This window comes from Guillardia theta (genome assembly GCF_000315625.1).
Source record: "Guillardia theta CCMP2712 unplaced genomic scaffold GUITHscaffold_116, whole genome shotgun sequence".
Classification (NCBI taxonomy): domain Eukaryota; class Cryptophyceae; order Pyrenomonadales; family Geminigeraceae; genus Guillardia; species Guillardia theta.
In genome coordinates, this window is record NW_005434558.1 from 115,859 (window position 1) to 139,032 (window position 23,174).

Here is a 23,174-nt window from a genome sequence, read left to right on the forward strand (position 1 = left end):
TCTCTCTCTCTCTCTCACTAGCTTGCCAGCCAGCCAGCCTTCTCCCCCAACCTGTCTCTGTCTCCGTTTCTATTTCTGTCTAAAAGTCTTCCAACCCTCGCGGTTTCCTTGGACCTCACTGCCTCTGTCTCTCGTCTCTCAACTCACCTGCGAGGAGGAGATTGAGATGTCATTCCCGTCCGGCAGGCTCAAAAACCTTCATCGCACATCAGCACACTCGGCCGAAATGACAGGCGGCAAGGCACACACGTCTGAAACAGCACCACCGCTACAGCATCGTTGATCACGCTCTCCCCGAACACAATGGAGTACAACTGTGTATCGACGTCTAGAGATCCCATCACTGCCAGCGTGCCTGTCGACACGAGTCACTCTGGAGCCTTAGGGAAACATGTAAGAATCTCAACCGATCGGGTCAGTAGCGCTCATCATACTACCAAACAACAACCCTTCCTTAGGGTTCTGGCCGTTGATGCCCTTGATGTAGTTTTCCTTGGCCAAGAAAAACAGCCCTGCGTTGATGCGCAGACCTTAACAAGAGCACGCGAATAAATCGAGCAACAAACCCAATCCAAGGATGAAGGTAGAAAGCAGAGTCCCACACACAGCCAGCGTGCAGATCGCAGCGAAGTTCTTGAAAAAGTCTTTCTGATTGAGAGCGAAACTGCTTCAATGTCATCGCAGAAGACACAGGGGAGCAAGATCCCACCCTGCTTCAAAGAGGATGGGAGGCACGAGGAATAAGAAGAAAACAGTGTCGAAGGACCCTGAAGGTAATCCCGATCAACAGCCCCGCACGTTCAAGTGGAAGCTTGCACCATGTATGGACGAGTAGTTCTCTCCACACAGAGGAAGTGAGGCCAGAAATCCCAGGGAGATTGCGATCAGAGAATCATTCGTGTACCTGCACTCCCGTTATCAAACAATCCATCCACCCTCTCTCCTCACCAGTAGTCATTGTTCAATTTCTGGTTAGGAGACAATTTTCGTGCATCGCATCACAATCAGCACAGAGATTTGATGCACAGGACCATGGGTTCAGCACCTGCGCCAGGTTCCCCAGGATCGTTGATAGGAGCACAAGGGAAGTAAATCCAGCCGTCACCTGCCAACCATTCTCATGACCTCCTCGTGCCATCCCCATCGCGGACCTTGCTCGTGTTGATATCAATCACATCGTCACCTCCAGGGGCTGGTGTTGCTCCGGGCGTTTGTTGCAGCCAATCAAGCATAGGTTGTGCAGAGAGAGACAAAAAGACAGTGAAGTTTCTCAAGGTACTACCCTGCACCCTGCGTGCCCATGTGTCAGGGATTACGACTATTTGCTGGTCTGGAGGCGGGAGCCAAGGCATTCGCAAATGTGAAAGGGAGAATCATCTTTCAAAGTATAGATCACACACAATCATATCAAGAGTTATTGTGATCTTTCCTGTGCAATCGATTTGTTGGAACACACACATAGCAATGGTACTTCCATTGATAAGATATTCCACGCACAGCTACTCGATGAGTTTGTCTTTCAACGGGTACGGATCTGAAATGTTTTTCAAGATTGCTCCTTGTATCATTGCCTTCGTCTTCTTTCCTACCGGGACATCGGTATATCTCGCTATGCTCTCGTTCCCTGTACTTCTCTTTCACCCTAAATTCGCTGCTCTTCCTCCCTTCGAACCTCTCTTTAATGTATGTTTCTATCCTCATTCTTCTTTGAATGTGTCATTCTGCCTCTGCAGTTTCAGAATCTCCTCGCGTCTCTACCCACCACCGACACACTCCCTGAGGACCTTGCATTGATTCCGTCCCACCAAAGCAGAGCACCCCTACCCCCATCGCCCCCCAAAACGACGATCCCCTACATCCTTTCCCACACCCCACCCCTGGGATGCCCAGTTCTAACATTCTTCGACTCTTTTCAGTACACAGAATCAATAGTTTTATTTTGAAAATAGAACTATAATTTATTTCTCATATTCAATGTACCCACCATTCGAGACATGATTTATCAAGACCACCACTACTTCAATGACCCCACCCCCTCATTTCCCTACGTCTGCTCATACGGAAACTGGTGCCTCATCCCCTCCTGCACCCGGCGAAAGATTGTACCTGTGACCACATCCCCGCGCACAATTGAAATTTGACTCAAACAATTTCAAGCTCGCCTCAGGGTTTCCAGTACACAGAAATGGCTTCCTGGCAGCAGCGGAAAGCTGAATCATCCTGTCTTGAACACCACACCCACGACTATGGCCAGTATGAAACAATTCCTCTTGTAGAGAGAATTGATTCTATTCGCTTCCAACTGCAACTGGATCGGACAGTCTCGATGAATGAGGTGATTCGTCAAGGGTACTCTCTTCTTGATGAGCCCGTTTGCGACACTACACCGTTATTCATCAGGGTGAACAAGCTGTATTGCACTTTGTGTCCTACCACTGCTTCCAGGCGGCTTGCAAAACCACGTGACCTCCTGCATACTTCAGATTCTACTGCCAAACCCTCGGGGTCACCCCTTGGAGTCGCCGAAAGCAGGCCCTCCGCCTTATTGACGCCGACAACAGACATTATCGTTCATGATACTGCTTCCATGGGTCATGAAAAACCTCGTGACGTTCAGCAGCAGATGTCAGCATCGACTGCTGGCTCCCCGGAAATCACATTCTCCGACGGTTCCTCCTCGATCTTCAACGATCACCCTGAGTGCTCATCTCCTTCTGGTCGGCACAGCACGGCGGATTCAGGGCAGGGTGTTGACGCAGTTTCCCAAGGCAGCCTGCTTCTGAATCATGCTGACTTGTTCACCGGCAAGGTATGGGAGAGTAGGCAACAATGCACTGCTTACATCAAAGGTGTAAACTTCGAGTTCTGCAACAGAGGGGTTCGTTGCATTCCAAATTTTCAGGCGCTCTTTGAAACATATACCCTACAGTGCCTTTCGCCCAAGTGCAGGTAAATTTCCACCGTCCTTCATTGCAAAAGCTTGACCAACATGGCACCACCTTTGCAGATACAGAGTCGTAGTGAAAAAATCGCGCAGTACAGTACCTCTTTTCACTGTCAACATTCAAGATAGCCATCTGCAGCACGATGAGTACATGTGCACGTTCTCTGGCAAAGCTTCTGTGAAGTTCCTGCTTGAATTCCATCCCTTTCGAGAAATGATCTCAATGTCATCTGGAAGCACAAGTGGTGGTAGCAAGAGAATGACGGTGAAGGAACTATTGCGTCAGCTCAAAGCATCCCATGGTATTGATTCCTCCCCTGCCAACGTTTCGAAAGCACGGTATCTCCTCGAATATGGTACTTGGGAACAGTACGAAGAAACCTTCAAAATCTTACCGAATTCTTCAAGTGATAAAAGCTTTCGAGGAGCTTTCCAAGCAAACGGTGCCATACTTCGCATGCCATCGCACGGGGAAAAAGGCAAGGAAATCTCAAAAAGACAAGGATCGAAAAGAAAACGGGTCCATGATGGCAAACAAGTTGTCCTTCGCAACGAAGAAGGAACGATCCGACTTCAAGGGGAAGCAGTGCCAGGGTTTGTGGATGGCAAATTTTACACAGTCAATGGAAACTTGAAGAAGACGTGTAAAAGATGTAAAGCTATCGGACATAACAAGCGTTCGTGCATAACAGACGATGCTGAGATCTCTTGACTGGCAATGACGGTATGCCGACAGCAGAATGCGCATATCTGCAGGAAATATTCATTGGATTGGATCCCGTGGTGGTAAACCAAGTGAAGACCATGGTCTCTTCGGGCAAACACAAGATTTCCAAGACGGACATGACATCGGAAGACCTGGATGCAGTGATGGATGGCAGATGGTTGAAAGGAGACATCATAGATGCATTTTTGTGCGTCATCGAGGCACGACAGGCATCAGGAATCAGGGTGCACTGCTGTGGGACATACTTGTACACCAAATTGATTCAGGAAATCGCCCACTCTGGAGATGCAGATAAGGTGCGCGAACAAAGTGACGTGCCGGTGATGATTGGAGTATGCCAGATCACATCCTTGCAGGTGACAAATTCCATGCACGCTGATTGCCGCAAGTGGATGAATCATATATGGTGGCCAACCACGGACATCGTGTTGATTCCTATATTCTCTGTGCAACTGGCGAGCAGGATGGAAGGTGACGTTAGAGGCAGCGAACTCCCAAGTAAGGAGAGAAGGGGAGGAGTACTCCGAGAACAGGAGCATTGGGGTCTCGTTGCCATAGATCTGAGATCAGCTTGTCATGTGGCAATCACGTAATGAAACTATCACTGAGCAGCAACATAGAGTATCATTGATTGTTGTTACCAGGTTATATGACTCTATGAAAGTCATGCACAAGGATTGTACCAAGGACATAGAAAGTGAGACATGTATGTTGTACGCATCGGATTGTCGCTGATGCAAGTACGTGCAACGCGCAGGTTTTGTGGTAATGGAATGGCAGCGTCAAATGAATGAAGCTGAATCTACCGGAAACCAGCTATTGGCAGCATGGATGAAACTGAAACTGAGTGTTGAGTGGAAACATGAGTACTCGTTTACGTCAGATAAGGTGACAAGCTGAGTTGCCGAATGGCGAGTTGTACACACTGATCCCGGACACAGGTACCGCAACAGTCAGACGGATCGTCGTGCGGAGTATTTGTATGTGCGATAGCGGATTGTATAGCATCGGGCCGCAACCCAGCGACGAGTTTTTGTCAGAAGGATATACCTAACATTCGCATGCGAATAGGCAGTCTGCTGAGAGAAGTGTATCGTAGCGGTGGCGGTGCAAGTATACAGTGAAACGCAACTTGACGCAAGCAAGAAATTTCGATCATAGTTTGACGGGCCCATCGATGTCAGAGGAGAGTCTGTCAAGTTTTCTCTCACAAGTCAATCATGTGGAATGGAGGCTGAGCAAGAATATAGAGGAGGGTGGGGTGATTATCATAGAAAATAGGGGGTATCCGAAACTGGGGGTAGTGCTGGTTACGTGTTGCGGACGTAGAAGGGGACAGGGGTGGGGGTCCTACTTTTTCATACCAATTTACTGGACAACCAGGGGTAGGCTAGCGGGAGTTGGCTTTTGGCGGAGAAAGGGGGGTGGGGGGTTGCATTACCTGGATCAAAGGGGCGGATACAAAATGGGCGAGCTATGAGCTGGGAGGGAGGGATCTACAGGGAGGAGTGGGCGGAGCAGGAGCAGGCAGACAGGCGGGAAGCAAGGCACAAAACCAATTCTTGAAGAGATAGAAAGGACGCGAAACAGGAAGAAAAGATCAAGGCCGTCTTTGATCAGTCTTGATGCTTCACAGAAATGTGTTTTATCCTACCGAGAGAAATACATGCCCTTGATTTTCCTTGCTTTGACGGAATTGTTTCAGAGTCAATCATGTCGGATGCTCCAATGGATCCTTCTCCTTCAGGAGGAAACTCAGCTCTTCTATTCCTGACAAGTAACTAGTCAATGTGTGTGTTTGACGTTGTCTTGATATAGGCTTGTCCAATGTTTTTGTATCAGATTCTAGGTCAACTTGTTTGTGCAGACTTTCCCCCTTCTTGTAGTTGCGATATCATGCTGATTTGCACCTTAGGTCCCATCCTCAAGTTTCTTGTGGATCGTCAGCAAGCTGATCAAGGTGTAGCGGGCATACTGCGACTTGAAACCTTACATGGCTCACTGCAGCCAATACCCACCAAAGCCAAGAGGATAAAAAGATAGTGTTCTGGCCTTTTGCAGTGGCTGGTGGTGTGCTCTTTGGCCTTGGAATCTACGGCAAGCAGAAGCCCCGTGTTTGAATAAGATTGTTTGACTTCAATCGCAGGAGGACATGCTTTTATGAGCGGAAAGATCAATTCTTCAGCAGCCGAAAGCGAAGCTCCGGTCGCTAGCCACAAGGTACTTCATTGCTACCCTAAGAAAGCCCTGTAACCGGCCATGTTCACATGGTATAGAAACTGAACTTCCAGTCCAAACTTGCTGAAAAGCCGATTAGTCCTGAAAACCGTCGGTTGGCTCTCCGAACAGCCTCTGCCGCGTGAGCGAATTATCTTTTACCATAATCCTATTCCTCTCTTACTTTCGAAAAGGCTTGGTCTTGGCACCCTCCTCGCTTGTAGTGGCGCATTTGTCTGTGTCAAGCTCACGTACTGGTACCTTGGCATCAATAATGCACAGGATTTTGCCGCATACATGCGAAGGTGAATGCTTTCATATTTCTCTATGCGAACGTCTCCTCTTGTGACGATTCTCGACGTCCAGCCGTCTGCCGTCTCAGCTAGGACAAGTAACATCATACACGAAGATAGTGGAGAAGAAAGAGTCCCTCACTACCTGGTTCAGAGAAGGTCAGACAAGTCTAAGCCTTCGTGCTGCGGTGATGTGCATCGTAGTTGACTTATTGTCAGAGCTAGGAATGGGAAAGTATCTGGATGATAAAGAATGTCAGAGGAGAGTCAATGAAGCAAAGGTAATGCACGGGGAGGAGGGGCAACCAGATCCTTTGCAGCTGCTTGGTATGGTGATGCTGTTGTGCAGGCCATACATAAAAAGGGGCTCATCACTGAGCGAGAACTGGAGATTGAGATATCAAAAATCATGTTGAAGCAGGATGCATGAAAAAACGGTTTCCGATTGAGGGGATCACGATGCTCGACTAGGTTTATAGTGATCGGAAAAATGAGGAGCGTGACATGGCCCTTCCCTTCAAGGCTTGGATTGCTGGACTACAGACTTTGGCAGGATCCCCCGGCCGCCGATCGCAAAGTGGGAAGTGGTTGGCAACCTCGGCTCCTCGGATTGTCGCGGTAGTGACGTGGGCCCGCTCTTCCGTCAGTGCGGGGAGTTGGCCTTGCAACACCGGACGGAACGCCCGGGCCATTGTTCCGAGGCTAATATTTCTGAGACTGCATCGCCGAATTCAAGTGTCCGATCCTGTGCATCATAATTGATTCAAGTGACTTCGATCGGATGCTGTAGACCGGCGAGCCGGGGGTTCACTCAGTCTCAGTCACGGGCCTGCCAGGCTGGGGACGGTGGCTTTACTAGCCGCCAATTGATCATCATCGGAACCTGACCGACCTGGAACTTGCGTGACCGTACACTTAAGTTAGAGTCGCTCAGCCTGCGTTTTACTTGTGCAACTTACATTCATGGAATGATTGAAATGTTTCTCGCTTCTGTATCCTGAAGAGTCTGACAGTGAGCCGCCTGAGCTGAGCCGCCGCCGTTCCAGTCACGGTAACATTTGGTCGGCACTTCAAGCAGTTCCTGATGATGGACCTGCTGCTGAGGTCTTGGCTCGCAAACTTGAACGCGCGGCCACCTCGGAGTACCAGCCGCTGAGCGCCTCACCGTATGGCTGGCAGCTGACGCTGGACTCGAGGCGCTCCTGTCTGGTGCGAGGCGCATGACTCCCTTACCGTGAAACTTGCCAGGTCGGACAGCCTGCCGGCACTGCGGCGCCGCGGTCATCCGATCGATGTCGCCGGGACAATTTCGTGATTTGGAACTCGGAGGCTGAAAATTGTATGGGGGATCGGAGAGTCGGAGACATTTTCAGATTTTCGCCTTGGGTAGTAATAAGTAGTACCACCCCACCCTTTCGACAGATTTACCTTAAGCACCCCCACTATCTATTCCTCAATATCTTCATGCACGGGTCCATTTGTATTCCAAGTACCTACCGCTTGAACCCTTTTGAGGACCCCTTCCTTTGATACTACCCCTGAAGTAGGACTCCGGTTTGTACCTAATCGACTTTCTTTACCACGAGCTGACAGCAGATGTACCCGAAAGTACTCCTTTTCACAATGACCACGAGAAGAAACAATGTTAAAAAATTCAAGAATTTACATAAAATTGTTTTAGAATCTATAGTATTTATTGAATTTCTACCATGATTCCTTCGGAGCCCGGAAAATCCCGCCTCCTTCAGTACGGCCTATATTGAAAAGTCTTTATATTAGTGGGACTGGTACATGGTGATTTGGCTCACCACGTATGTATTACTCCTTTTGTGGCAGCTCATTATAATCTGTACCCCACTTCGGGATTTGGAAGTCATTTACAAACTTTTATATCCTATATAATATTATTTTTCGTCTATACATGTTTGTTGAGTATTTGTATAATTGCATTTACGTAAAAAAGGTTGTCGGACGGACCCCGAACTCCTGCCGCAGCCTCCCCATCTCCACCATCGCTTCTCCCTCCTCTCCCCCCTCCCTTCCCTCCTCCCTCCTCCTCCTCCTCGTCGATCACTGCTCGATCGCTTTCTGAGTCGCTCCGTGTGAACTCCCATTGGACTCTGCTGTCCTGTTTGCTGTACTCGTTATCGACTTTGCAGCGAATTGAAGGACTGCTCGTAGACATAGTCGCATATCATTTCGAGACCCTTTAAGGGGCAGTCAACGCGGAAATTCCACAGTTTCAAGGACTAAATAATATTCGGACGTGTGTTTCGAGAATTTCCTACGCAGTGTATAGAACTCTTCAATCTTCTTCATACCAGATCGTTAATTGAACCTCACAAATAGAAACCTTACTTCGGACAAATAAGATGCAGAGCACAAACATATCTTTTCCTCCAGAATTTGTCAAAAAAGTCGGGCTTTCAAGATTGCCCAAAACTTCCTTGAATTTTGAAATCAATGTGATGGATCAGTGGGATTCATATCAGACTGAACGAGAGCAGCCACCGAGGAATGTGCAGAATTCTTCCATGGAGCTTTGCAAGTGTGGGAGCAGTACGATGTTATATGACGATTCTGATGATGAGCTGGAAAGTTGTGCGAGTATTTACAGAAAGCAGAAACTGTAGCAAAATATCTTCTCTTGATGCTGTTATAGGGGGTTGCCGCCATTGCAATATTCTTTCGAATGTCTATAGATTTTTTCTCATGTTGATAAAAGCACTTCTATCGTGGCTTGCGTTCAAGTCCATGTCTCCTAGACCTTTGTTCGTATTTCCTACAACTTCATCACAGCCCCTCTCCCTCTCAGTCGTCCCGAAGCCTCTGCAGAGGTTGCTTTCAAGTGAAGAAAACTCAAACAAGGTCATCGAATTGTTGAATTACTCGTTTCTCCCGCTTGCCCCTGGCTGCTTGTTACTCATTTTCCTCTCCTTCCCTAAGTCCCTCAGTCTTCTCAACTCTACGATATCGTCCACATCTCCTGTTTCCTTTCTCAGCCTCCTCCCCAGACCGCTCTTTCCCTTTCCCCTTTGCGCCGTCCACAGTTCCCCACTCCCCTCATCCGATCACCCGGATCCTCATCTCACCTCACCTCATCTCACCTCATCTCATCTCACCTCATCTCATCTCATCTCACCTCTCTTCTCCTCCGATCATGATGTATGGTTCCTCACGTACACCAGAACAAGTCATGAAGGCAGTACTAGCACTACTTGCGACGGCAGTGCCCGAACGCCTCTGTAGCGATTTCATAGCATCTTCGAAGTTTTAAATTAGACAGGGAATTTTCAGGAACTTGGGTTGAAAATGCCGCAAAGTATCCTATGCAATGCGAGGGGCGGCGATGACGCTGGCGGGCGGCCTGCATGGATCATGTGAAGATATGCTAACGCGTTTCCACCTCTACATGCTTTATCCTCATTCTTTTCAATTCCTTCCCTCTTCTCTCCCCTCCGTCATCCTCCTTTGCCCGTGCTGTCCTACTCCTTACTCCCATTTCTGCTATTTGCCATCCTTCTCCGTCCGTTCTACTACTTCTCCAAGGCATTTAATGATCTTTTCCTTCCACTGCCATTCACCAGCCTTTTTCTCCCTTTCTCTCCCAGCCCTTGTCTCGCAAGCTCCAATCCGTACGACCCTTTGTTCCCTCTTTCGCACACCGACAACCTCCAAGATACCCCCTGACCCTGCTCCATCTCGCATGGCAGCCTTTGAAGTCCTTCCCATTCATTAGGAAACTGATCTCTTCAACCTTGATCATCCATATCAGGCTTTTAGCCCTTCCTCCTCCATCCCTTCCCTCATCTGACCTCATACCCATTCGGTGCTCAGTGCTGCTTGACCCTGCCCTCGTCCTCTGCCGTCGACTATCGAGCCTGCCACAGGCAAGCAGCAAGAGGACAACCAGCTCGCCTGCGCTGAGAATGACCGGTGCTGCAAGCACGGCGAGGCCAGCGGATGACGTGTGGGGTGGCAGGAGGAGGCGACATGGCTTCGGGGGCGCCGAGGAGCAAGACATTCGAGAGACCATGTACGGAACAAGGACGGGGGGGGGAAGGGGGGAGGGTGGTGGGAGGGCAAGCGAGGGCGCTGACGGCGTGTGACAGTGATCGTCGGGGTGCTGGGATATCTGCAGCTGCTTCCCAGTAGGATGAGCGATGGAGCATGCGAGGGGGCTGACTGTGACGGCGTAACGCACCAGGAGCGACCGGACTGCGAGTGCTCAACGACAAGACGAGCGCGGGAAAAGCCGCGGGCGAGCAGGAGGGCGACCTGTCGGCTGCTCTGCGCCGGAGCATGACGACGCTGTACGGGAGGCATCTGTCAGGTATGGCGATAGGCTTGAGGGTGGTTGGGGATCCGGGCGGGCTGACAGAGGAGCAGAGGACGGGACCCAGCTCGACTACGGGGGGATGGCGGCGAGCGAAGAGTACGCGGGGTACAAGGCGCTGGCGGAAGGGCTGAGGGAGGTAGACACAAGGAGCATGGGAGAAGAGGAGCGGGTAGCCTTCTTCATCAACGTGTACAACTGCCTTGTGATCGACGCGATCATCTCTCTCGGGGAGCCCAAGGACCTGCTGTCGCGGCTGAGGATGTATGCGGAAGCCGCTTACAACATCGGGGGGGCGAACTTCTCCCTCAACGACATCGAGAACGGGGTGCTGAGAGGGAACCAGGTGATCGCCCATGCTGCATGCTTGGTGTACCGTGGTGCTGGAGGCGGCTGGGGGCTTGTGAGTCAGGGCGCCGTTGCGGGCTTGGTGTGGGAGTTGGCGTGGGAGAGGTCTAAGTCGTGCGCTCCTACCAGAGTCCGCCGACCATCAACCCCTTCGCTCAGGTGGGGCAGGGCAGTGGGGGAGGAAAGCGCGAGGCTGACTGGGAGGATGCAGAAGCCTTTCGGGGAGGGAGACGCCCGTGCGGGCATTGCGTGCAAGAAGCCAGGTAGAGAGAGTGCGAGGAGGGTCGAGGAGGGGGTACTAGGGGTACACGGAGGGAGCAAGAGGCAGGCAAAGAGGAGGGGTGGGGTGGGGGTGTCGGGGGCATGGCTGCTTTGGGAGAGGAGGTGACGGCTGTCACAACAGACCCCCGGATCCACTTCGCGCTCAACTGCGGGGCTAGAGGATGCCCGCCGATCAGGTTCTACCGAGGCGAAGAGCTGGACGCGATGCTGGACAAGGCGGCGAGGTCTTTCTGCAAGTCGATAGAGGTGAGCCGGGCTCCATGGCGAGGCAGGGGAGACGAGACTGGGAGGAGGCCTGAGGGGGAGCGGGAGAGGTGGAGATCAGGGAAGCGAGGGGTGATGACAGCTGACTGGGGGGATGCGATGGCAGGTGGACCAAGACAAGGGAGTGGTGTACATGTCTCAGATATTCAAATGGTGCCTCGAGCCTGTCGGGGACTGGTACCAACTCGTTGCTTGGCAGGTATGAGAACGACTTCCAGTCAGACTCGACCGACAAGCCTCCCGTTTCCACCTTGAGGTGTTTCTTGATACCAGCTGCCTGGCCTGGAAGCGCAAGCTGACGGCATCTGCTCTACTGTGACCGCTTAGGTTTGTCGAGAAGTACCTGGACGAGGATAAGAAGGATGCTCTCTCTCGCTTCCTCGAGTCTGGCAAGGTGGAGTATGCTTTCCTTCTGTTGTACTGTTCATCTCTGGCGCTGCTTCTACTTTGATCTCATCAGATCGTGCTCTGTGTGACATCCTGCAAAGGTTCCGGAGTTGAAATTTCAACCGTATGACTGGGGCCTTAACTCGAAGTGAAGTTGAACTTCTTCCTCAAGCCTCGCAGGATCCCTTACTGCATCCACTCCTTCACAACCTTGACGACTTCTGTCGGTTTCGTCAAGTGCGCGTAGTGAGCCCCTCCCGCCATCGTCGCTACTGTCAACCCCTTCGCCTGGCGGTAACGACACAAGAGCATGTACATGGAGACTATCCTGGCGCTGAAAGAAGCCTTCTCTGTGAAATTGATCCGTTTAGGGGCCCCCCGTATGACGGAGAAGATTCGTGTGACCCAGTATGCCAGAAAGACAAGGGTGCACCATCGCCTCGAGAAGGGCTGAAGTCCGAAAAAGAAGGCCTGCTGGAACAGACCATCACGAGCAATGAGCACCAGGTGAGGGCAGCGGATCGACTTGAGAATCTCCAGCACAAGAGCCTCCGAGCAGCGCAACCTCGGCACCATGATCTGAGGGTCTGCGGTCCACACGTAGCCCTTCCCATCCTCCAAGGCCCTGGCTCCTCTCGACACCAGCACCATGGCATCTTTGGGTTCCATCACCCCGATCATGTTCTGCTTCGCCCTGCGCTGTGCGCATGCCTCCAAGCTCTCGTAGGGAGTCCACTGTCGGGATCCTATCTTGGAGGAGCACATGGTTTTGAGAGCATCAAGCTGCTTCCTGCCTCCTTCCTGACTGTACCACCCGAACGACTCAAAGCCAACCACTTGAACAACTCGCTCAGGAGCAGCAGCAGCGATGGCCTGGGCGACGCAGCCACCGAGAGAATGGCCCATGAGCGAGAAGTTCGACCATCCGAGGAGCTCAGCCACTTGCAGGACATCCGCTACATGGTCGATGTCATGGTAGAAGCTGCGATGGTCCGATAGTCCATGGCCAGCACAATCCAGGCAGACGATGGAAGATGCTCCAGCAGACAAGAGCATCGGAGCTATTCGGTCGAACGATGCTGCGTTGTCAGCCCAACCATGGAGAGCGATCCAGAGCTTGCTGGGGTCCGTCATCTTCGTGTCTCCCCACACTCTTGCTGCAACATTGAAATCCTTCCTGAGCTTGAAGAACTTCTCCTCGGCTGCCACCATCCTTGGGGCCAGCCCATTCCTACCCCTCGCACGGGATGCCTTGACACAGGGGTATCCATGTGGCTGTGAGGATGGCGTGCACCGGAGGTTGATGTTGAAGCAGTCAGCTTGGAATGCAGACAAGAGGACGGGGGGGAGGAGAAGGAAGAGGGGGAGGGGGAGACATCGACTGTCCCGCATCTCCTTCGCTAGCGTCACTGGTGACTGCTGACCTTACCACGAGGCCATGGACCGTCTGACATTGTTGGGCCCGCCTCACTGGGAGGACAAGGAGACGGCGGCGTGGCCAGTGGGCCGCCGAGAGGGCCGCCGCCGGGCGGCGGGCCCTCAGCCGCGCCGTTCAAGTTCAACCGAATGACCCCGGCCACCAGGCGACACCCACCCCCGGGCCTGTCGTCGTCAGTCCGATCGGCCGGGTCACGTCACACGGCGACCGTACGGCAGAACTGGAAGTCCGGCGCGGCCCACTGACTCATCAGCCGCATGACTCAGGCTCGCCCGGAGTGCAGTGCCCGCCGATAAAGAAGAGGCCCGATCGGACCGTACGGTCACTGCGGCACCGGGCACCGTGTGGCCACTGGCACTGACACTAATCAGAAAGCGCAAAGGTTTCACTCTGAGGCGGTTTGGACAAGTCGTTAATGATCCCTCTTGCCCTACCCCACCAACCCGCGCCTTTCCACCTCCCCCCACCTCCCGTCCTCTACTACCCCCCACTACATCCACCCGACCCCTCTACCCCTCCCCCCACCTCACCCTCGTTCTGTCCACAGACAGCCCCGCCGACGACCATGTTCTCGCGATGTTGGCATTGCAAGGCAAGCGAGGAGCGAGGAGGCGCCTCTGTTGTTGTGCTTGTTGCATCGGATCTTCTGACTCGGTACTCATCAGATTCACATGGTTCCTGGCACCGGAGATCGCTCGAAATGCGTACGATTGATTGATTCATCTTTGTTCGACACGTAACTCCTCTTTTTCCAAATGCGTCAAACCTGTTTTCACTCAAGGCGGTAAGCAAAGTTGTATCATTCTCAATAGAATATGCAAGGCAAAAATAATGTTGTGATCTTATGACTTGGGTTCGGAACGCCTTGTATGGATTGTTGATGGTCCTTCAGAGGGTGAGTAATGCGGAAGAGTACGATTGTAAAGGATGGGACTGACGGATATTGTTTTCAACTTTGATCATCGTTTGACGGGGCTGAGCGGGTGGATGAGGACAGCCGGTAAGAGAGGGAGAGAGAAGAGAGGAAAGAATAGGGAGTGACTCAGAGCATTTTCAACTTCGAAATTGACTTTGTCTCCTACGGTCTGGGGTGATGGGGCATGAGCAGCGGGTAAGAGAGAAGGGAGGGAGAGAAACGAGGATAGGGATTGACGGAGGGCGTTTGCAACTTGTATCGGAAATACTCTCTGGGAAAATTTTGGGATGTGGCGCTGGCATGAGCAGAAGGTAAGGAGCGAGAGGAAGAGACGGCGGGCTGACATTCGATGTTTGCAACTTCGATTGGGGATGGCCGGATGATGGTGGGGGACACGGTGCTTGACGAGGACAGCTGGTAAGTAACGGGCAGAAGAAGAGGGAGAGGGTGGAAGAGATGGAAATTGACGATGCGTGTTTGCAAATTTCATTGGGGATGGCTACATGATTGTTGGGCTTATGGTGGCAGTGGGTAAGTAATAAGAAGAGAAGAGATGGAGAGAAACATCGAAGCTGACGGATGATGTTTGCAACTTTGATCGGAAATTGGTGGATGACTGCGGGTGGGGGGACGGGGGCTCTTGTGGGGAAAGCTTGTAAGTGACAGAGGTGGGGGAAAGGAACTGATGTTGTACGTTTGCCACTTCGATCGGGTACGGCTCCGGGGATGTGGGGGGACATGCGGCGCCGAAATAGTGGGTAAGTGACCAAGAGAGAGGAGGTAGGAAGTGACTTTTGATGTTGCAACTCCCGACGGGGGCGCATGGGACGTTTTGTTGATCGATTGTTCTAGAGTGTAAGTAGAGAGAGAGATGAAGCAGAGAGGGGAGGATGGGGGCTGACAGAGGGTGTTTGCAACTCTATTTCTCAATCATCGCATGACTTGTATAGCTGGTGAGTGACGAGGGGAGGAGGAGGAGGAGGAGGAGGAGGAGGAGAGAGAAACTGAAAGTACTGAACGTGGTTGCTTACAACCTTGGTTGGTGGTGATCTGGCCACTGATGGGGGGATCTGGGCCGCTGACGACGATAGATGGTATGTAATCAGAGGATGGGAGAGAAAGCAATACACGAGGGCTGATGATGGATAAACTATCGGTGATGGCTTCGGTGCTTTGCGGGAATATGGGGCTGACGCGGACAGAGAGTAAGTGACGACGAGAGGAGGGGGCGGGAGAGAAGGATCTCTGCTGACGATGGATCTTTGCAACTTGAACCTGGGACGCTTTGGGGTGCGGTCAACGCTCTCATGGGAGTAGTGGGTGAGTCATGAGAGGGGAGGGGTTGCGAAACCGAAGGACAGGATCTGACGGTGGGTCTGTGCAACTTGGATTGTGAATGGGCGAACGGGGGGCTGGAGGAGCTAGCTGGTGAGTGAGGAGGGAGTGCGAGGGAGAAGGAATAGGGGCTGACCGAGGGCCGTTGTTGGATCGGGGACGGCGGGGATGTTTGATGTGGACACGGTGACCTGCGAGGACAGTGGGTGAGTGACAAAGAGAGAGGAGAGTTGTGGGAACGAATATAGTCTGATGATGGTTGGTTTCAACTCGGACTCGACTTGGAATTCTTGGATTCTCGTTTTCGATCCTTTAGGATGTAAGTTTCAAGGAGAGAGGAGGGAGGAGAAGATACTGACAAAGGAACTTTGCTTCTTGGATCGGGTGTTGGCTCGGGTTTGGGTTTGTCTTCTCAGCGGGTAAGTATCTAGGGGAGAGGATGGAAACGACATGGACAAGGGCTGACCGATGGCCTTTGCATCTTGGATCGGGTATGGCCGGGGGCCTGGATCTAATGAGGATAGCTTGTAAGTAAGGAGGGAGAGGATAAAGAAGAGAAAAGATGTTGACTAATGCGATACCTTTTCAACTTGGATCTGGCGCACGATATACCAAACATCAATCATCTTTGATAGTTGGTGAGTGATGACAAGAGAAGAGGAGGAGGGAAGAGACGAAGGGAGCAAAGGAAGAACGAAAGGATTGGGACTGACTGGAGATTTCGCATTACAACTTGATTCGGTAAACCATGGGACTCTTGACAAGTGCAGTGGGTAAGATAAAACAACAGAGAGAGAGTGGAGGATGATAGGAGCTGACTGTGGGTCTATGCTATCTTGATGCGGCACTCATTACCTGGTCTCTACATCTGTTTGTATAGAGTGTGAGTATGGAGGAGAGACAAGGGTGGGATCGAGCAGATTAGCAAGCTGACGCTGCGTCTATGCAACTTCGATCGGGGATCTGTCTCGTCGGCTGCTATGCGGGGCGGTGGGATCATCGGACCTTGGGCTTGCGGGCACAGCTGGTTAGTAACCAGGATAGCGGAGGAGTGGCTAGGCTAGGGGCTGACGGTGGATGGTTTGCAACTTCCATCGGCTGGGCTATGTGGAACACATATGGCATATGGGGACAGTGGGTAAGTGTCAAGGAGGGAGACACGGGGGGGGGGGGAAGGGAATAGGGAGCTGACGAAGGGTGTTTGAAACTTGGATCGGATCGGGGACGGCTGGGGCCATGGGGACTGACGAGGACAGCCTGTAAGTAGGGAGGAGGGAGGAGGGAGGAGGGAGGAGGGAGGAGGGAGGAGGATAGCGTGCTGACGGAGGATGTTTGCTTCTTGGATCGGGGACGCGGGGGCTTACGTGGACAGTGGGTGAGTGCGGAGCAGAGAGAGGGGGAGAGAGGAAGGATGGCGAGCTGACTGAGGACGTTTGAAACTTGGATCGGGGACTGGCGCTTGTGGTTTGGACACGGAACATGGGGCTATGAGGACAGCTTGTGAGTATAGAGGGGAGAGGATGTAGGAGGGCAGGGGCTGACGATGGTGTTTGCAACTTGGATCGGGGGCGGTCGCACGGCAATGTTGGGGGCCGCTTGAGGATAGCTTGTGAGTATTGAGGAGAGAAGAAGGGAGCGAGGAGGGAAGGGACTGACAGAGGGTGTTTGCATCATGGATCTGGGCCGACTTGTCATGGGGCTAACGGTGGTAGCTCGTAAGTGTGAGCACGATTCAAGGAAGAAAGGGGCTGACGACGTATGTTTGCGACTTGTATCGGGGATGGGCGCGTCGGGGGACATGGGACTGACAGGGACAGCTTGTAAGTAACGAGGAGGGAGAAAGGGAGTCAGGAGAGTGCAAGCTGACAATGGATGTTTACACACTTTGATTGTGGACGAATCGATGATGGGTTGGATGTTTCGAATACGAGGACAGCTGGTACGTAAGGAGGAGAGGAGAAAGGAGAGAGAAGGAATGGCGCTTATTTTGGCGTTTCCAACTTGGGTCGGGGACTGACGCGTGGGCGGGGGACATTGGATGATAACATGGACAGTTGGTAAGTAAAGGAGAGGCGAGGAGACGAGACGAGACGAGACGAGACGAGACGAGACGAGAGGAGAGGAGAGGATAATGTAGGCTGACCATGACTGTTGGATTTTGGATCGGGAACGACTGGATCACGGGCTGGGAATGGGCTACGAGAATAGCTGGTATGCAAGGAGGAGAGAGATGGAATAAGCTAAGCTAGCGGGAGCTGACGGAGGGTTCGCAATTTGCACGATCGGAACTATGGGGACGGGGACAATGCTTGATGGCGCGGACAGCTGGTGAGTAAAGGAGAGAGTAGAGAGGAAAGAAGAAGAGAGGATTTCTAATGATTTGATATTTACATCTTGGATCGGGAAATGCCGGCGTTGCGGGGAACTTGGGGTTTACGAGGATAGCCCAATGTAAGTATCGAGAAAGGAAAGTGGGAGAGGCAACGATAGGTTGACTGTTGGTGTTGCCAATTTGATTCGGGGCGGCTGGGGTGATGGAAACATGGACCGACATGGTTAGCTGGTATGTGATGAGGGGAGAGGGCGGAGAAAGAGAAGGATAGGAGCTTACATGAAATCTTCATAACTCGGCTTGGGATGGCACTTGGGTCGATAAATTTGCATTGGGCTGACGAGGACAGCGGGTAAGTGGCGAGGAGAGAAGAGGCCTCAGATGGAAGGAAATTGACTGAGGGTTTTTGTTCAAATGGTACGGAATCTTCGCAGTGCTGTGTAAGTTGTTCGTGTCTTGATATTCTGTCACTGTGATATTGATTTTTTGGGGGTTCGCTACCATGATGACAGCAAGTAAGTTCGTCGGCTGATCTTTGGCTATTCGTCTCCTTAGATTGCCTTTCAGTGCTCCAAGTGGAATTGGTTGCCGTTACAACTCCAGGTCTGTTGCCATACCGGTCTGCTCTATCAGCTGATGGATCCTGTTGGTAGCGAGGGTGCGACCAGTGTGAAGAACGGCAAAGTCAACAAATACCAAGGGCGAGGCAGGGAGTCGAGATTCGAAGCCAGCAGGGAACAAGTCAGAGCCAGAATGCAGCTGGTAAAAAATTGGATTGGAGAGAGAAAAAACTGTTGGAAGACAGGCAGAAATCAATCGACAGGGAAAGGGAGCATAAAAGGATAAACCAGGAAGAGGAAAGGCGGCGGCGGCAGCAACAGCCTTGGAAGCAGCAGCCGCCACAACGGCAGCCGCCGCCGCCGCCGCAAACACCGCCGCCGCCAACACCGCCAACACCGCCAATACCGCCGCTACAACAGCAGCAGGAGCAGCTGTGGTTGCAGCGGCTACTTAGTCAGCTGGTGCCGGAGCCGAGATTGGACGAGCGAAGGGATCACAACAACGTCATGCAGCAGGTCATCACTAACATCTCTAGAGCCTCGAAGTATCTTGACATTCCTTGTTTCAGCCCGATGCCATTCCATGGGTAGACTTTCGAGTCTTCAACATTGTGAAGTATTTCAACTCTGGTTCTTTCAAGACTGTGTTCCATGGTCAATGGAAGAAGTCTTGTGGATACACTGATGTTGCCATCCTTCAAATCAGAAACAGTAGAGCTGCTGGAAGAAGAGAGGAGTTCGAGCGGGAGGTGCAGACATTCAAGACTCTGGGCCTTCATTCCAACCTCCTTCGACTCCTCGCCATCACCACCGAGCCGAAATCTGGTGACTTCTGCATGGTAACAGAGTTTGCTTCCATGGGTTCGTTGGACACACATTTGTCGGAACTTGCCGAAAGGAAGACGACGATCAGTCCGTTGGTGCAGCTGCAAGTGGCCATGCAGATTTGTGAAGGGATGGTACAGCTTGCCCTGTATGAGGTGGTGCATCGAGACCTCGCAGCAAGGAACGTGCTTGTCTTCAGTCTAGTCCCGCAGGATCACCTCAGGGTGAACGTCAAGATAGCCGACTATGGGCTGTCGATCATGGCCTCCCGCGGGTATGGAGAAGGAGCTGGGGGCGTGAGCACGGCAGGATCGACAATTCGACCAGTCCGATGGTTGGCACCAGAATGTATTCAGCGACGACGTTACTCGGAGAAGAGCGATGTGTGGGCGTTCGGCGTTACCCTATGGGAGGTGTGGACATACGCTAAAGTTCCGTTCTACAACACTTCAGATGAAGAAGTGGAACAGAAGGTGCTCACGGGCTCGCGACTTTCTCAGCCCCAGTCATGCCCTGATCAAGTATACAGCATCATGCAGGAATGCTGGAAGGAGAAGCAGTCAGACCGGCCAGAATTCAAAGATTTGAAGTTGAAGCTACAAGGGCAATATGATGAAGCCCTTAGAAGTCAAGCAATAGAGAGCGTCATGAAAGATAGCAACAGATGCAAGAGACCGCGAGAGGACGACGGAGCTGGAGAAGACGACGACAACATGTGCGTCATCTGCAATGAAAGAGAGCGCAGGTGGGCCTTCCTGCCCTGCGGTCACAGGTGCCTCTGCGATCTGTGCAATACCGCAGCGGCTACGAGGCTTTGTCCCATGTGTCGCGCGCCCCCTAGCAGCATGCACAGGATCTACTGAAGATATCGAATTTGTTGTCAAGCTCTCAACGTGAAGCAGCGAATTCACGGCAGGAAATGTTTTTTGGTATCCAACAAGCACGAGCAACAAGACGAGCATGAGCAGCAAGAATATTCTTAAATCACAAGCAATAAGGATGATAGTGCTTAGTCTAGTTCTTCCACATCGCTGTTTTGTTGTCGTTTCCTCCCGCTGTTTGTAGTTGTACAAGCTGAATCGAGGACGATACCAGAATTACCTCAAACCAGCTAAAACTTGCAGCCTATCAGTACGAGTCGATTGAAAGTGCCAGTCAAGTAAGCTATTGAGGCCCAGTAGTAGGCCGACTACCCCGCAAACTCCCACAGTGACGCTACTAGGCTAGGCCGCTCAGAAGCTCTCTTGTCCTCGGACTCGCCGGCCAGCCAGTGATGGGTCAGTCACTGTCGCCGGGCCCGACCGGGCCCGGTGCGGCCAGGCCTCAGTACCGTCGGAGGGAGATCCGTCCCTGCCATATTCCCCAGGCAGTAAAGAGAAAAGATAAGATGTAAACGGCTGTAAAGTCGGCTATGCTGTGATGATGCCTGCAGCGATCAAGCCTGAGTAATGTACCAACTGCGAGGCTGAGATAACAGAGAAGGAGATGAAGTGAGAAAACAAGTTGACACTGTCAACTCACCATGGCAGTGAGAGTAGCGGAAAGGAAAAATTACGAGCAAGATGCATTATAAACAGCGATGATATGAAATACTGCATAATGTGGAAAAATAGGCCAAAACAAATCATCATCCATACATGACCTGTCGGCTGCTCTGCGCCGGAGCATGACGACGCTGTACGGGAGGCATCTGTCAGGTATGGCGATAGGCTTGAGGGTGGTTGGGGATCCGGGCGGCTGACAGAGGAGCAGAGGACGGGACCCAGCTCGACTACGGGGGGATGGCGGCGAGCGAAGAGTACGCGGGGTACAAGGCGCTGGCAGAAGGGCTGAGGGAGGTAGACACAAGGAGCATGGGAGAAGAGGAGCGGGTAGCCTTCTTCATCAACGTGTACAACTGCCTTGTGATCGACGCGATCATCTCTCTCGGGAAGCCCAAGGACCTGCTGTCGCGGCTGAGGATGTACGCGGAAGCCGCTTACAATATCGGGGGGGCGACCTTCTCCCTCAACGACATCGAGAACGGGGTGCTGAGAGGGAACCAGGTGATCGCCCATGCTGCATGCTTGGTGTACCGTGGTGCTGGAGGCGGCTGGGGGCTTGTGAGTCAGGGCGTCGTTGCGGGCTTGGTGTGGGAGTTGGTGTGGGAGAGGTCTAAGTCGTGCGCTCCTACCAGAGTCCGCCGACCATCAACCCCTTCGCTCAGGTGGGGCAGGGCAGTGGGGGAGGAAAGCGCGAGGCTGACTGGGAGGATGCAGAAGCCTTTCGGGGAGGGAGACGCCCGTGCGGGCATTGCGTGCAAGAAGCCAGGTAGAGAGAGTGCGAGGAGGGTCGAGGAGGGGGTACTAGGGGTACACGGAGGGAGCAAGAGGCAGGCAAAGAGGAGGGGTGGGGTGGTAGTGTCGGGGGCATGGCTGCTTTGGGAGAGGAGGTGATGGCTGTCACAACAGACCCCCGGATCCACTTCGCGCTCAACTGCGGGGCTAGAGGATGCCCGCCGATCAGGTTCTACCGAGGCGAAGAGCTGGACGCGATGCTGGACAAGGCGGCGAGGTCTTTCTGCAGGTCGATAGAGGTGAGCCGGGCTCCATGGCGAGGCAGGGGAGACGAGACTGGGAGGAGGCCTGAGGGGGAGCGGGAGAGGTGGAGATCAGGGAAGCGAGGGGTGATGACAGCTGACTGGGGGGATGCGATGGCAGGTGGACCAAGACAAGGGAGTGGTGTACATGTCTCAGATATTCGAATGGTGCCTCGAGCCTGTCTGGGACTGGTACCAACTCGTTGCTTGGCAGGTATGAGAACGACTTCCAGTCAGACTCGACCGACAAGCCTCTCGTCTCAGCTATGAGCTGCAACGATGAACTAGACAAGAAAGCTTCTTGTGTCTGCGCGTGTGGATGTTTGGTTTCACGCCGCAAACGACCTCCTATCTCCACCTTGAGGTGTTTCTTGATACCAGCTGCCTGGCCTGGAAGCGCAAGCTGACGGCATCTGCTCTACTGTGACCGCTTAGGTTTGTGAAGAAGTACCTGGACGAGGATAAGAAGGATGCTCTCTCTCGCTTCCTCGAGTCTGGCAAGGTGGAGGATCCGAGTTTATGCTCGTCTTCTCAGTTAGTGGTAGCCTCAGGATACCGTGACTAGTCCAATGCTGCTGCAGTGCCGCTGTGTGGCTCACGAAAGCTTCATCCCGGCCAGTGACTCACAGTCAGCGAGACTTGACGAGGCTTGTCGGCCGCTAGTCCTCATCGCCTGACTTGATGTTTGAGTTTCCAGCACAGTACTGACTTCTTGGCAGGAGCTCGAAGTTCGCTATCAACAGTATGACTGGGGTCTTAACTCATCTTGATCCGAGACTGAGGGCGGCAGGGGCACATTCAAAGCCTGAATCATGATATTATTGAAGTAGTCTGACACTAGTTAGGCTGTTATGAATATTATTGAAATCAGTGCCTTAAATCCTGCAAAGTTAAGTGAAAATCAGAAGGTAGTGCCGAGTTGTCTTTATTGGGGTATGGGGGGGCAGGGAAGTTTATGGCAGTGAAGAAGGCGAGTGGCGATGGCAGCGGTCGGCGAGCAACCGGCGATAAGAAGGAAAGAATGTCGACAATGAGGAGACGAACCCAATCACTGATAGAGCACACGATGAGTTGCTCTTAGTCTTGGACAGCAGTTCGATTGATGTCCGGCCCTCAACAGGCGGCCCTATGAGTACAGCGAAGCGACTCTGCCTCTTGATCACTTGTGAACAATCAACCTTGCCTCCTGGTGCAAAACCAAGACAGCGAAATGATGACATGGAAAACTAAATCGAGTCGTCAAGAGCTCTGGAATGCTGAGCTGCATCGTTGCAAAATAGACGTGTTGTTGTTTGGCTGACCGGTTGGCGATGGGCTAGGGGAGGGAAGGTCACAAGAAATCTAGTTCGATGTTTGAGCTTTAGACGATACCATTGACAGACTACAAGACGA

General features: G+C 52.4%; 6 protein-coding genes across 6 annotated transcripts in view; 4 read left to right on the forward strand and 2 right to left on the reverse strand.

Moving 5' to 3' along the window:
• Positions 1 to 1,232, reverse strand: part of GUITHDRAFT_117819 (hypothetical protein) — a gene marked incomplete at both ends in the record, with an annotated part of 4,382 nt that extends 3,150 nt beyond the window's left edge. The window contains 8 exons of the mRNA XM_005822953.1: positions 148 to 196; positions 250 to 355; positions 408 to 512; positions 567 to 664; positions 710 to 767; positions 819 to 904; positions 1,032 to 1,105; positions 1,152 to 1,232. Coding sequence (XP_005823010.1) covers positions 148 to 196; positions 250 to 355; positions 408 to 512; positions 567 to 664; positions 710 to 767; positions 819 to 904; positions 1,032 to 1,105; positions 1,152 to 1,232 — 657 coding nt within the window. The remainder of the gene's footprint in view (positions 1 to 147; positions 197 to 249; positions 356 to 407; positions 513 to 566; positions 665 to 709; positions 768 to 818; positions 905 to 1,031; positions 1,106 to 1,151) is intronic.
• Positions 1,233 to 3,670: 2,438 nt separating this feature from the next.
• GUITHDRAFT_146072 (hypothetical protein) lies at positions 3,671 to 6,611 on the forward strand (the record flags this gene model as incomplete). The annotated part of the gene is made up of 14 exons (XM_005822954.1): positions 3,671 to 4,027; positions 4,135 to 4,142; positions 4,316 to 4,368; positions 4,429 to 4,559; positions 4,613 to 4,784; positions 5,377 to 5,448; positions 5,587 to 5,631; positions 5,679 to 5,783; positions 5,818 to 5,891; positions 5,948 to 6,030; positions 6,083 to 6,193; positions 6,255 to 6,340; positions 6,401 to 6,462; positions 6,531 to 6,611. The coding sequence occupies 14 exons, from the start codon at positions 3,671 to 3,673 to the stop codon at positions 6,609 to 6,611; spliced, it is 1,440 nt and encodes a 479-aa protein (XP_005823011.1).
• Positions 6,612 to 10,052: 3,441 nt separating this feature from the next.
• GUITHDRAFT_155342 (hypothetical protein) lies at positions 10,053 to 11,966 on the forward strand. Its single transcript, XM_005822955.1, has 12 exons — positions 10,053 to 10,117; positions 10,164 to 10,217; positions 10,294 to 10,332; positions 10,389 to 10,514; positions 10,571 to 10,863; positions 10,995 to 11,024; positions 11,077 to 11,128; positions 11,269 to 11,393; positions 11,518 to 11,564; positions 11,611 to 11,667; positions 11,739 to 11,805; positions 11,900 to 11,966. The coding sequence occupies exons 2-12, from the start codon at positions 10,175 to 10,177 to the stop codon at positions 11,948 to 11,950; spliced, it is 930 nt and encodes a 309-aa protein (XP_005823012.1). The 5' UTR covers positions 10,053 to 10,117; positions 10,164 to 10,174; the 3' UTR covers positions 11,951 to 11,966.
• A 681-nt stretch (positions 11,967 to 12,647) lies between these two features.
• GUITHDRAFT_79141 (hypothetical protein) lies at positions 12,648 to 12,932 on the reverse strand (the record flags this gene model as incomplete). Its single annotated transcript, XM_005822956.1, has 1 exon — positions 12,648 to 12,932. A coding segment is annotated over one exon (285 nt), but the record flags the coding sequence as incomplete, so codon positions are not given.
• A 6,223-nt stretch (positions 12,933 to 19,155) lies between these two features.
• GUITHDRAFT_44602 (hypothetical protein) lies at positions 19,156 to 19,791 on the forward strand (the record flags this gene model as incomplete). The annotated part of the gene is made up of 1 exon (XM_005822957.1): positions 19,156 to 19,791. A coding segment is annotated over one exon (636 nt), but the record flags the coding sequence as incomplete, so codon positions are not given.
• A 1,077-nt stretch (positions 19,792 to 20,868) lies between these two features.
• On the forward strand, positions 20,869 to 22,552 carry GUITHDRAFT_165845 (hypothetical protein; the record flags this gene model as incomplete). Its single annotated transcript, XM_005822958.1, has 9 exons — positions 20,869 to 20,901; positions 20,957 to 21,249; positions 21,381 to 21,410; positions 21,463 to 21,514; positions 21,655 to 21,779; positions 21,904 to 21,950; positions 21,997 to 22,146; positions 22,218 to 22,284; positions 22,502 to 22,552. Coding segments are annotated over 9 exons (848 nt in total), but the record flags the coding sequence as incomplete, so codon positions are not given.
• Positions 22,553 to 23,174: the final 622 nt, after the last annotated feature.